Below are 14,635 nucleotides of genomic sequence, written 5' to 3'. Positions count from 1 at the left end.
AGTTAGTTTTAGGTTATAGTTTGTCGAAGTGGAATTATAACCACTGTTCAATGTAACACAACCAGGAAACGAACCAAGGACCCTTTGATCACAAGATGACAGCAGATTTTTGTGATATGGAAGTAGTTGTACGTTTATTTATATTAGCAATAGTTACTGAAATAAAGAGGTCAATTTGAGATTTCATTGCCTGAGAGGAAACTGTCACAAACTTTGGAAATGTTTGACTTTGATTACTTTCTATTTGTAACATCAGTTAACCAGTTAACGTTATTGCACAAGTCCCACATTTAATTTCTAGTGTTCACTTATTTCAATGTCTTTTAAATCTAGTCAAAACAATGTATTTGTGCTGAACTTTCTTTTTACTATCTGGAAAAGGATTACTCGAACAGTTTTTGTTCGTTTAATATAATGCTACCAATATTTATTACTTTCGGAAGGGGCAAGTGTCCTCGTGCTCCTCCCGTTCGATCCCTCGTATTATAGTATTTTCGAAACTTTTGGAAATATTTCTGCCTTCCGAATTGTCAATGCTCTTTGACAGCCTTCTGCATTGGAATTTTACATTTTTAGAGGCGATACCTATTCTTCTGGACCCCTATACGCACGCATGTGTGACCAAATTTATTTTAAAAATTAAGGTGTTTCTAATATAAACATGTTCTATTTGGATTCTCTGGTGTTTAAAATATGTCTTAGGAATTGGATTATTTTATATTACTGTTTATATTTTTATATGTTTCTTCTCCTTGTCAAAATTTGTATTTCGGTCTTATGCTAACTTTGTCCTTTAGTTTGTGATATGTGCTTATGAGTTTATGTATAAAGGTGCTGTACTTTGAAATTTTCTGTATACCGCACTATAGCCTAATACTGTTTGAAATAAATAAATGAGTAGCAAATGCAGAAAGATATACTTACGTACTGATTTCATTCTTCCGTCAAAGAGTTCACAGAGATTTGTAATCTCTCGTTTCACAATAAGTGGTCGAGCACATATACGTAAGAAGTATTTTGCTCGCTTGTGTGTGTAATAAACTAGAGCTGTTCTACCTTATGAACTTTATGATCATCTTATCGTAGTAATTTGGCTGTTTTTCCAATAGCTTGTTCTTTCATGTTTATATTGCGTTCATGGTACAGAAATCTAAAACTGATACTGGCATATGAAGCGGAATCAGAGAAAACACAGTGACCACGTGGAAAACTGTAAGAGAGAACTGTGGGTACTGATAAACTATAATTATACGTATTGTAGTGAAGTCGGTTGTGGGTCATTACATGCGAAATCAACCGATAAAAAATATTTTTGAACCTTTAGGATTCAAATATTTTAGAATATTTTTTTATACATTGTACAGTGTCTCTCAAAAGTTTTAGGACAACGACATTTTAAACTAGGCAACCCAAATTACGTAAGGCGCTGGTGGGTTGCGTGCAAAGTTAGGCTCAATTTCAGGGTTGCCATATGCATAATAGATATTTATGAAATACACGAAAGGAATAAAACTAAGTATTATTGTATAATATAAAACTCTAAAAAATATCAGTATTACATTTGTCGCAAATAAGAAATACTTTTTGAAAGAAAGAAAATAGATTTTCTAGCATTTCATCGCTGATGAGTCTACACAAAGGAAAAGAGGAGAGAGGAAACGAAAAGGGACAACAAATGAGAGGAGAAAAGAGAGAGCAAAAGGGGAAGATGAATAGTAAAGGCGGGAATAAAAGATAGGACAGATGTAGATAGGAGAATTAATGAGGAGAAAGGGAAAAGATGCGAGGAGAGATGAGAAAAATGGAGCAAAGAGGAGAAGAGAGGAGGGAAAGAGATTAGAGGAGAAGAGGAGGTTTGAGAGGAGAGGAGGAGACGAGAGGAAAGGAGTTGAGAGTAGAGTAAAAGAGAGAACATGAGAAGAACGAAAAGAAGAGGGGAAGAGTTCAGTGGAGTCGGAAATCTAAGACAGGAGAGGAGATAAGAGGAGTGGAGAAGAATGGGATGGAGACAAGAGGCGAGACCAGGAGGGGAAGGCGATATGACATATAAGCAAAGGAGAAGGGGAGAGAAGAAGGAGAAGGAGAGAAGAGAAAGGAGACGAGAGGAAGAGGAGAGATGAGGTATTTGAAGAAAATATCAATGCTCAATGGAAGGATACCTCCGCAAATATCGGATGAAAAGGTTTCATCATTTGCAGTTCTCCATTAAATGTTCGTGCCGATTCGTACTACCTTCGTATCATTTGTTACAAACAAGTATTCTTTGCGCATTACATGTAGGAGGAGTGTTGCATCTACATTTCACATTAGTCAGCTCCTCCTAGCTATTCTCAAGAACAAAAGTTTGTAGGGTAGTGGTTACCATTGTAGATCGTCAACCTTATGGTCGTAGGTTCAAACTCCTCCGATGGCAGAAATTGTTCGTAAGTTTTAGACATATCCCATTGGTTTCAATGTCCACGCAGTAAACGGAATGAATCTGTTTGGAATTAACGATTCTGGGAGGAGAAATGTTAAATAACAAAACCTCCATTTCAATGAACTGAGAAGTGGAGAAAAATTAGATAATTCTTATAAATATGAAAATTACATTCATGTTTCTACTGGTATAATCGTAGGTAGAATCAAAGATCTTACGTGGCAGATTTTATCTCGCTCTGAACTCAGCCAAAAACGCATTTCGCACCGATCTAATACATTCTCCAATTAATTTTAAAATATTATTGAATGTTTCATGTCGATATTTTGATCAATGCATCAATTCTTGACGCTGAGAAAATATTTTCTTCAAATACCTCATCTCTCCTCTTTCTCTTCTATCCTTATCCTTCTTCTCTCCCCTTCTCCTCCTCTGCTTATATGTCATATCGCCTTCCCCTCCTGTTCTCGCCTCTTGTCTCCATCCCATTCTTCTCCACTCCTCTTATCTCCTTTCCTGTCTTAGATTTCCGACTCCACTGAACTCTTCCCCTCTTCTTTTCGTTCTTCTCATGTTCTCTCTTTTACTCTACTCTCAACTCCTTTCTTCTCGTCTCCTCCTCTCCTCTCAAACCTCCTCTTCTCCTCTCATCTCTTTCCCTCCTCTCTTCTCCTCTTTGCTCCATTTTCCTCATCTCTCCTCGCATCTTTTCCCTTTCTCCTCATTAATTCTCCTATCTACATCTGTCCTATCTTTTATTCCCGCCTTTACTATTCATCTTCCCCTTTTGCTCTCTCTTTTCTCCTCTCATTTGTTGTCCCTTTTCGTTTCCTCTCTCCTCTTTTCCTTTATGTAGACTCATCAGCGATGAAATGCTAGAAAATCGATTTTCTTTCTTTCAGAAAGTATTTCTCATTTGCGACAAACGTAATACTGATATTTTTTAGAGTTTTATACAATAATACTTAATTTCATTCCTTTCGCGTATTTCATAAATATCTATTATGCATATGGCAACCCTGAAATTGAGCCTAACTCTGCACGCAACCCACCAGCGCCTTACGTAATTTGGGTTGCCTAGTTTAAAATGTCGTTGTCCTAAAACTTTTGAGAGACACTGTACAAGCAACAGAGTTAGTTTTTACAATAAGTAACTGTCACCCAGTTACTTCTAAAAGAATCTTTCCGGACACTGCTGAGAATTAACCTTCTCTATGAGGTAATGCAAACAGTAATGATTCCATCGCCTATTCCATCTACTAATAGTACAATTAAATATAGCAGTAAAGTTTTATGTTCGTAATTATATGTATTTGTGAGGGGAAAATCTGGAAAAAAGGAAAATTTTGCATCTTTAAAAGGGAATTTTGTACTTTGTGGTTGTGGCAATACTAATCTAATATCGTCTCCAACTCTCCCGCAGAAAGTTCTATAATCTGTCCCTGTAATCTGTGGAGCGTGCGAAAGAAAATAAAGTCTCTGCGCAAATAGTGACTCGAGAGGGATCGACCAATGAACACGTGCGAGGGAACGGGATTGCGTGGGGGGATAGCAGCGTGTGCTGTTTCGCTCCGCCCACTCGATTACTCCCCTTCTCTACTTTTATGCGCGGCCGCGCTCCAGAGATTCCCTGGGTAGAGTAAAGCTTAAATTTTTACATAAAGAAAAGAAGGAAATCATGTAGAAATTACAATCCTCACCATTCACTGTCCAATCCAGTGATAAATTCTGCATGGCTGTCACTGAAGGCAATACAATTGATCGAGCATCCGTCTGGCTCAAGGGATCATTAAACAGCGAACGATATGGGGGAGTTCTTGTCCCCCGAGGCAAAGAAGAAAATTAACCACAGCTGTCGGAGTTGTCCAAAGTTTGAAGGTCTCTAATCGACATAAAATTGCATTGTGGCCGTCAGATGCCAGAAGAAAGGAACATTTTGCACAGCGATTTTCATTCAAATATTTAGGATGTTCAAGATATGCAGAACATTTCTGACTGGTACTGTGTTCGCTACCTCCCCCGAGTTGGAAATTTTTGTCGGGGCAAATTACGGGTTGGTTCGTCCCAACCCAGCTCTTTACAAATTTGACCGCTCCCTGGTTTTGTCTCTATTTTATTGAAAACCTGGAAACCTGGAATTCGTCAGCAGCTAAGAGCATATTTGAGAAGATATCGAAAGTTTTATGAAGACAAATCAGATTCCAGACAGGTAAATATCGATTACGTCACCTTAGCAGCCGCAGATAATTTTATAAAAGTGGAGGGGGGAAGGGGGGCAAAATAGTTTTGATACGAAGCGACATACGTATTGAAAACTATGAAAAGTTTACGGGCTATTCTAAGATGGAAATGCTTAAATAGAGATGTAAGAAAAGCGGACACACGCACGCAGAGAGATACACAGACAAAGAGAGAGAGAGAGAGGAAGAAAAAAATGAGAGGGAGGGGTAGAAAGTGTGTGTGTGTGTGTGTGTGTGTGAGAGAGAGAGAGAGAGAGAGAGAGAGAGAGAGAGAGATAGAGAGAGGGAAAGGCAAAAGAGAAAGAAGAAAATGAGAAAGAAGGAAAAGTATGCAAAAGAGATAGAAGTAGAAGAAGCGATAGAGAGAAAAAAGGCGAAAGAGAGAAAAGGATAAAACAACGAACATCGAGAGAAAGAGCGCCGCTTGCGTGCCCGCACGAGGGAGAGATTTTAAAGAAACAAAACGTTACAGAGATAGAGAGAAAACAAGGTACTGAAGTAGAGAAGAAGTGTGAGAGGAGGGCAAAAAAGAAATACAGAGATATGCACAAGGAAAGGAGGGACAGTTACTAGAGTTACTGAAACAGAGAAAAGGAAGTTCGAAAAGAAAAACAGAAGGTAAGAAAGAGGGAAACATTAATTCAGATAAAAGATACGATAGATGAAGACAGAGGAAGAGATGGTAGAAAGAGAGAATATAAAAACAGAGAGAGAAAGATATTGGAGCGAAAGAAACAATGGAAAGAGAAAAAGAGAACGACTCATCTGAAACCTGCAACCCCACCCTTCTGCCCACCCAAAATAGCCAGGAGAAAGAATCACACCGAGAGATACCGCGAGAGGGGAGAGGGGGACAGGAGTATTCGATTCACTATGAACCCTCACTGGATATTGAGCCCTTGAATACAAGACAACGACGTCACCACTACGTAAAGAGAGAAAAGTAATAGAAAAACAGAAAAGTCGAAAGAAAAGCGTAGAGGGAAGACAGAAAGAAATAGGTACGAAAGCAGACGGAGAAATGAAGACAGTATATATGTGGAGACAATATAGAAAGGATGATAGTTTGTGATAAACAACAACCGAGGGCGACAGAAACATACAAGTAGGTAGAGATGTGAAGGAGGAAAGAACGAGAAAGAGAGAGAGAGAGAGAGAGAGAACGAAACTGAGTGATCACAGGTTCGGAACCTGGAAAAGACTGAACGTTTGGCCTTTCGCTGTTGATGATCGTGAGCCATCCATTCCACCGACGCGAACATAATATACAAACACGAAATGACGGGCGTTAGCCCTGAGCTGCTAATTTCCTATGGACCTGTTCATAAAAAAAAAGCAGGAAGCAAAAACGCAGCACGAGGAGATGCTTTTTTGTTAAGCATATACAAACTCGACGCGTTAACATCAAGTCAATTCCATGTTTGCTTTGAACGATAACCTGGAAGCGCGATCAATGCAAACCGAGTTTATTCCCTGCCAGCAAATGTTGACACAGTCTGTTATCAGCGCGAGGAGCTAACAGAACTCTCAGTTCCTTTAGAAGCTTGAGCTTTTGAGATCCTCCCAGATACAACGCTTTTTTTTTATTAGCAGGACAAATCTACAATGTCCTTTTAACCCTGACGATTCCCCGTGACGTAACGTTGCTTGTTACGTCACAGACCGGTACTGTAAATGTTCTCTCCTGGCACGGTGCCAGAGTTACAACGACAGTTGCAGTCTCGCACGAGAGAAAATGTTTTAGTTTCCGCACCGTTGTGTTTTGTGACTCGAGCGGACATCATGTTATTGAGCTTAGCGCAACGTGTGGGACGTCCGTTAACTAAGGTAAGTGTTCCTGTTTACTGCTGTTTTGTCTGTCGCTCATTGACTTTTGCGCGTTCAGAAATTCGCTTGTTCATCCTGCGACTGGGGGGAACGGCTTCTGGTCACCGTTAAAGGCTCGTGCACAGTCTCCGGAATGTTGGTAACCCTGCTTTTATGGAGCTGTTGGCTTCAATAGGTTGCGTGAATTGACTATGAAGGGGGTTTTCCAGAATTTTTCTACATTATTAAGCACAGTATAACGTTTTTTTTATTTCTTTTTTCTGGCGTAGGTTATGGCCCTTGCACTTGTCAGGATAGTAGCAGTGACGGCGCCAGAAAAAGAAATAAAGCGACAGAAAAAAAAAATCTGTGGGTGGCAGACATATTTAGTATACATGCAAGTACCATACAAAAATGCAGATTTGAGCCAAAAGAGCATTTACTTCGTTTTTCTTGTTTCCTGGGAGGTAGTTGGGGGTGGTCGTCCCCTTTGCCCCCATCCAGGTACCGTCATTAGACTATACGATGGTTATACGATCGTTTTTCAAAGTGGCGACTTCCGAAAGGGTCTGGAATACTAATGTAATTGCATTTCACGAATAAGCAACAGACATTTCCTGATGACTCCCCTTCCACACACAACATAACATGATTTAAAATTCAGACATAAATTTGGGAACGAAAATCAATGTTAATTTTATTCTAGCTTCCGAATTTCTTACCTTGTGCCATCTTGTCTTTAACCAACCTCACTGTTAGAGCGATTACGGCAGGGGGCCGTCGATAGCGGGTAGGCGGGAGATGTGAAGATGTCCCAGCATGTGTTATTGTCCCAGCATCTATTCATTCAGGGTAGCGGAAAAAAATGTAAAAATAAACGGAAAAGAAGAATTTAAATAAGTCAACGACAGCAATCCCAATTATAGTGCAACATAAACATGCACGTCCCAACCTTCGTTTTTTTAAAAAGATCGTTCCGTCGCTTGGTGATTGCGTCACATCCGCTGTTTTTATAACAAAAGCATAAACACGTTCCGTTCATTTAAATTTATTTATACTCCTCTCCCCCACATGGTTTGTTTCTGAAAAAAAATTGGGCGTGAGGGTGTTATTCACTCTATTGAAGATGTAATTTATTTAGTAACACTTTTTCAACGTGAAAGTTATTTAGTAACACATTTTTCAACGTGAGACTAACACAGCTTGTGTGTTTTGTTACGTAATTTAATTAACACAACAAACAATTCCCAACGTCAAATCATTATATTATGTATATACAGGCTCACGTTACCGAGTGTGTGTGTGTTTAACGGTGAATTCATGTAAATACAATGTGGTAAGAAAATTAATTTAAATAAAAATCCTTGAGAATTCAAAACTATTTACATGGTACCAGAATAAAAGTAAAGGAAACGCCTCAAATTCAAGTAAGAAAAATAAATAGTACCTGCTATATTCATTTATTGAGATGTGCATTCTAATGAGCAGAAGTTTGTAACCGCGAGGAGATTGCCTTCTATATGAATGGAAAGCTTACGAATGTTTTTGATTGATTGGTGTGATTTATTTTACTTCTCTTTTCTGCCACTTTTGGCTAATCGCGTAGATGACGATGAATGGTGGTAATAAGATGAAATAGATGAAGGGACAATAAAAACACACGTGGACAGAACACAACAAAAGCTCCACAGAGGATTAAGACTTGAGTTAAGACGCCAGAGCCTCGTTAGTCTGCAAAATGCGGTACAGGGTGTACTACGTGGAAGATTGATTTAGTTTATTTTACTTCGCGTTTTGTGCCTCTTTACGAAGATGGGGATGAGTGATGAAATGATGTGAGGAATGGACATTCACAAACAACCAAGCCCGAGCGGGATTCGAACCCGGGACCCTTGGCGTCGCAGCGCGATGTGCTAACCGCTCGGCCACAGGGTCCGGCACTACGTGAAAGAGAAATTGACAGCGCTAGGTACGTGCATCGATTAACCTCAGAAGTAAAAAAAGGAGCGTAAGAAAGGTGGAAAGAAGGATTACTATTGCAATAGTGACGAACTCATAATAATATAAATAAAAAAGAAAATCTACCAAGAATTCCAATTAATATTGAAAATATTGCATTATAGCGTTACAAGAGACGCTGCAGCACATACTTTAAATACATGATAAAGTATAGAGTTAATTTCTTAACATTACTAATTAATTTACTTACCACATAAGGTTTTTATGTTACCCTAGATATATTATTGAAACTTGTGCCATCTGTAGGCAAAATACTATTCAAGATAAGAATACCGTACGGTCTACACCCTGTCTCAGCTAACTGTGGAGCAGGGCCGCGCATAGCGGCAGAGAAGAAGGAGGGAAATCGAATGGTGAAAGCGCAGCGTTGCCAACCGTCGGGCCCTGATCGTACATGTACGGACGTACGGTCCAGACATTTGTCCGTACGCTAAATGTACGGCTTGTCAAAATTTCCACTTGCTGTTTTATGGCTAATATTTCCCTAAGAAATTCTTAAACCAAGCGAACGGACCTGGATACAAAAATACGGTCCGTTTGCCATGTGCGTACGGTATTATCGTTTTCAAAAGTTTGTAACGCTGCAGAACGAAGGAAGAAAAGCGGGTAACTCCAGTCGTCCATTACGCAATCCCATTTCTGTCACTGTTCATTGGTGGAGTCGTCTCGCGTCACTATTTGCGCAGAGGCTTGTTCTCGTTTGCCTGGTCGGTACGGGGTTTAGGTGTTCAGAATGACAATAACTCTTACTTTCTTACAGGATTAAGTCATCTTTCTTCATACGATTTGAAAATTATTCGAGGATAGTGAGGAACTTAAATTCTCCGTTGACTTATATTTAACAAAACAAATATCGTTGAATTCGTGAAACTGTTGGAAAAATGTAACTGGTTACGCTGTCAGAAATCATTGAAATTACTAAACCACCATACCGTTCAGCATGATTTTAATATTGTAATTAATAGATTAACTAGAAATCCAATCTAAGCTTTTCAGAGGCAAGGATGTATATATGAGACCAGGTTGAGAGAGGTTTCCGTAACGTACGTATGTGGCTAATCTGCACTTGTAGCTTGGGAGCGAGTCATAACTCCTAAAGCAAACGACGTCATCACAGCCCAGCACCAATCGCTAACCCTCTTGCTCACGCTCTACGCTCTTGGTAGGCTCGCTGGCTACACTCTATCCCGGGAATCTGGAGCTAGTGAACGAAAAGAAGGAGAAAAGGGGGCTGTAGTACCAGCCTTTTGCAGCAGCGCCCACTGCTTTGCTCCGCCCACTCGCTTTCTCCCCCTTTCCTACCGTTATGCGCGGCATTGCTCAACAGATTCTAGAGACAGAGTATAGACTCGTGCAGTCAGGTGGAGATGGTACGAAAATTATCTGGCTTTAGAATTTACATTTGATATTTTATTATTATCATTATTTCAAGAATATTTCGACGCATTGAACTCCCATATCCTCCCCCATTCGCACCCCGTTATCAAAAACAAAACTTTGCCAGTAGTGTATACTCAGAAGTTAGAGAAATTATTACTTTCTGTTGTTCACGTGTGTGGCATACGCACCAGTGGGAACCAACAGTTCACTGGTCTAGATTATTTTAACGAACAGTGTATTGAAAAATAATTTACATTGTAATAAATTAACGCTTAATAGAGATTTCATTATACAAACTTTTATATTAGTTTTTCCCAGTACAATCGAGACAGAGTGAAGAAAATTTGTTTGGAAAACAAAAAGTTTTTTCTGATAACCCAATATTTGTTTTAGCAGCCGGCAAACTAATGATTGTTCACAGTTACCAAATTCTGTTAGTAATTTCTCCCACTTGTTTATACTTAGCTAATAATTGTCAATATTACGGATGTTTATAAATGCTATGCACAAGGCCAAAGGCAGGACTTTTCTCAGGGGCTGGGCTGCAGTCCTCAAAGCGGGATGGAGTTCCATGTTAAGAACATTTTCATAAAGCATCATATATTAGAGACCCTTCGTCCATGATTTCACGCTACAATTTCACTATTCCAATTATATAATGTATTTCTAGATATCTCAGGGGGAAAGGGGCAAGTGCCTTCCTTAGCTCCCCTTTGCGGCGCACTTGGATATGGATTTTTTTTGGATACGGGGGTTATTCCTGAGTAAAAAAAATGATCGATCAGACAATTCGATTATTGATGACGGGGAAAGAACTTCCGGTTTGGCGAATTTTCCAATGTAAACAAGTGGAATACAGATCGTCGCCGAGCTCATTTTCTTATAAAAGATCGGAAACAAAATGGATCACTTGACATTTTTGAGTGATGTATAGAAACAAAGGTACCTAGAAAAGATTGGCAATTTCCCGGATCGTTTGGATGCAGATATAAGGGACAATACTAATATTTTCCAAGGCAATGTTGATCTACCATCAGCTTCGTTTTTGAAAAGACTTCTCCAGGTTGAAATGAAGCTTACATTAAATATAAACATTGAAATACATCGATAACAACAATAAAAAAAATAGTAATAATAACTACCTAATTGAATATATTTTATTCGAATTTAATTATTATTGTTGTTTATTATTTATTATCATGCTATTCGATCCAAAAGCCGAGTGAATATCCAGCACGACTATTTTCCATTTATACTTTTGCATTTCATAGTTACTATACTGGAATGCACAGTTATTGCATTTTGTTATTAACTTTTGCAAGTGTTGTTCAAGAAAGGACTTAAGAAGTTAGAAAAAAATATTCACAAAGTTTATATTGTGTGACCTCGTCTAAAATTATAATTTCTCGAATTATGAAAACTGTGGAACCATTTATTCTTTGAATTAAATGGTAGAAGATGAAAAAATATCCTGGCTCCTGTATTTTTCACTCATTTTTTCGATCTAATGCATATTTTACATTCGTTACTCTGTTCGAATACTAACCAAGTTAAATTTATTTCTGTTATTAACAATAAAAATAACGAACTTCCTGCTTTTTTGCAACTTGAAATGAAGGATGCCAATTTCCAGAGGGGTCGACTGACCTACCGACGTCCATGGAGAGAACCTTTATCAACACCCAAAAGGCAAATGTGTTTCAATATGATTATAAATAGTTCCAACTTCTATATGTAGTCAACACATGTTCGTTAGACAATTATAATTTTCGAAACACGTAAAATATTTTCATTTGATTTGATGAAGTGCCGACTGCAGAGCCTGCTTCCTCGTGTTTGTGTCAATTTGTTTTCGCTTTACTGCCAATATCGGGTCTGTTTGAATACGATGCGTAGATACCCTAGAACAATTGTTTGTTCCCTATCTCATTTTGAAACGAAAATCTACACAATCCGAAGACACTGCCTTTACACAATTGAATTCAATGTTATTATTTTCAAAACCGGAAGTGCAGTCCCCGCCAGCGCCAAAGAAGCACAGAAATGTAAACATCCGGTGAATAGCGCCCATAGCCATCAAACGTGTTTTGTTCATTCCAACAATCATGTTTTTTTAATTGGTATTTTATATTGGTATTTTACTCCACAAAAAAATCATATTAATTTTGCTACTTACAGATAGGCAGCTCAATCAATATATTAAATATGACATTATACTTTTGCCTCAAACAGGCAAATAATAGTTCAATAGAGATCAATTTGTTGATTGTGGTTGGCACGTTAGGCAATGTATATCCTTTATTGCGTCATATTCCCTGTTTAAAAGTAACCTTGCGAGGTTGTAGACCCTATTAATTAAATCATTAGTTATTTCAATGACTAGTAGTTTCAGAGTAATCAACATGGTACCGGTTGGTTTAGATTGTAGGCTAGAACAAATAGGAGGGCCAACAGACTATATATTTCACAAGTTTTTCAGTTAATTACAATTTCATATTTATAATCTGTTCCAGTCAGAATGGTTAAACAAGGCATTTATCTCCAAACGATGCCCTGCCTCACAATTCTTGACGTTTTAAAGTTTGTTTAAAGTTCATTTTATGAACAGATCTGCTAATGGAGACAGGACCTACAGTTTAAAGTAGGATCCGAACCACCTTGCCTTGGGTTTTCACCAAGGATTGAACCCGATACTCTTTTCTTACGTCACCACTACACAATGGGGAGGTCCACCAACTTTTTAATCTGAGAGGAGAGAAGTACTCGTCTTATTTGAAATTACAGTAACAACAATTACAATTAATTACAATAATGAATGTATTTTTAGTCCGTTATTCGGTTTCTAGAAAGATCCTCCAGGAACATCCGTAAAACATAAGTCATTAGAAATGCTGTACCTACCTACTAAAAGATACCATGTTCTGATACGTTAAAAATACATTTTTTAAAAGTGTAAATCAATATCAATTAATACATTCGCTTGCTGCAAGTAATCCCTTGTTAATGGACATTGCACAGATGAAAATGTGCTGTTCAAATCGAGAATTAGAACAATCAGCCGGTGTGTGAATGCAATTGTTAGCTGTTAATTAAAATGCATCACGGACCATTGTTAATCGCATGATGCTCGCAGTCTTCTTTTTCCCGCACTTTCCAATATTGTAACAAGCTCGCTTGCATTATATACAGGGAGGAATATCCGTGGATGAATGGGATTGGACTCCCTCTACCGTTCACAGCCCCTCTGCATCCCGTACACAATTAGAGCGTTCGGCTGCGAAAAGTGGATTAAAATTGGAGGTGGATAATTGCGCTCTCACCTGCACTACAAAATGGACGGGTAAAATTAGAGTGAGAGAGGAGTAGATAAAGAAAAAGACAAATGGACAGAGAGAGAGAGGTACGAGATGAGAGAAGCAGTGAAAGAGCAAAGAGAAAGAGAGAGAAAGAGAGAGAGAGACATGAGATAAACTGTGAGAGGTAGTGATAGAAAAGGTGACAATGAGAAAGGAAGAGAGAGAAACAGACGTGAGATAAACAGTGAAAGGTGTTAACAGAAAGAGAAAGGAAGTAACACTGAGAAAGAAAGGGGAAAATACATATGAAATAAAGAAAGGGGGAATAAATATGAGATAAACAATGAGAGAAGGTGATGGAAAGAGGAAGAGTAAGAAAGATAGAGAGAAAGAGACATGAGATAAACATTGAGAAATGGTGATGGAAAGATAAACAGTGGGAAAGAGACATAGGAGAAACAGAGAGAGTGAGAGAAAGCGAAAGAGGGACAATGTTAAAGAAAGAGAAAGAAAGTGTTACACTGCGAGCAAGAAAGACATGAACGAAACAGAAACGGAATGATAAATGGTGAGATACGAGAAAGATATAGTGCCATTGCGAAGAGATGATCGATTGGACAGATAAGGAATGATAGAAATATTGCTAATTTTTGGCCTCAAAATGCATGCATATTCCTAAACTTTTAAGATCAAGGAAATCTGAGTCCCTAAGAATAACCCTTCGATCCACTTTCGCTGCGATTAAACGAGTTTTTCGTTACGCGTAGGTTCTTCCATGACGTGCAATTAACTTTTGTTACCCGGTAAGAAAGATCGATGAAGTATTAATGCCTGGGAAATGCTGCTCTTAACTAAGAATGCAAGGCAGCGAGAGAACAGAGACTCCGAGGTTTCTATGTTTTCCTAGGAGGTCGACTAAAATATTCAGGACGACCGCCACCGAGGCCAGAGGCCTTTGGTTCCCGCCAAATTTACATTGGGAGCCATAATCGATGTTGATTAAGTACACGAGGTCCGGGATTAGCCTCATGTTCCGAAGCTAAGGTTCGCAAAGCTGAACAAACATTGTCGTTAAACCGGATACATTTATGAAACGAGGTTTGTACAGTCACTGAGTCTGCAGTTTGAAAATCTAGACAACGATATGATCAGACGCTTCGATACTTGCCGAGACGAGAACGAGACAGACTTCTGTAAAATCAAGACGAGATGAGATTTAGTATCTGAGACACTCAGTCGTGTTAGAGATTTTGGTACAATATTTTTTTTAAAAAAAACAACCTAAACCAAGTGGCAGGCTCAGGATTTTGGAAAGGAAGGGGTTACGTATACTTTTCATTTTAGTAGTGGTCCCTCATTTTGCAATCTTTTCCTGCTTTTTTATAAATACTACCGCAAAAAAGGGTGGGAGTTATAACCCCCACACCCCTCGAGCACGCCACTGCCTAAACCAAATTTATTTTACTATGCAACTT

At 38.7% G+C, this 14,635-nt stretch overlaps 2 protein-coding genes across 2 annotated transcripts in view; one reads left to right on the top strand and one right to left on the bottom strand.

Moving 5' to 3' along the window:
- Positions 1–14,635, bottom strand: part of LOC146001523 (thyrotropin-releasing hormone receptor-like) — a 241,097-nt gene that overhangs the window by 129,757 nt on the left and 96,705 nt on the right. The gene's annotated exons all lie outside the window — the stretch shown is intronic.
- LOC145988963 (protein NipSnap homolog 3B-like) overlaps positions 6,310–14,635 on the top strand; it is a 34,055-nt gene continuing 25,729 nt past the window's right edge. Inside the window, exon 1 of the mRNA XM_083124268.1 lies at positions 6,310–6,486. Coding sequence (XP_082980394.1) covers positions 6,334–6,486 — 153 coding nt within the window. The 5' untranslated portion in view covers positions 6,310–6,333. The remainder of the gene's footprint in view (positions 6,487–14,635) is intronic.

This window comes from Lepisma saccharinum, chromosome 1, assembly GCF_977018435.1.
Source record: "Lepisma saccharinum chromosome 1, izLepSacc3.1, whole genome shotgun sequence".
NCBI classification, from domain to species: Eukaryota; Metazoa; Arthropoda; class Insecta; order Zygentoma; family Lepismatidae; genus Lepisma; species Lepisma saccharinum.
The sequence above is the reverse complement of the archived record's forward strand: the minus strand, read 5'-3'. Positions and strand labels throughout refer to the sequence as shown.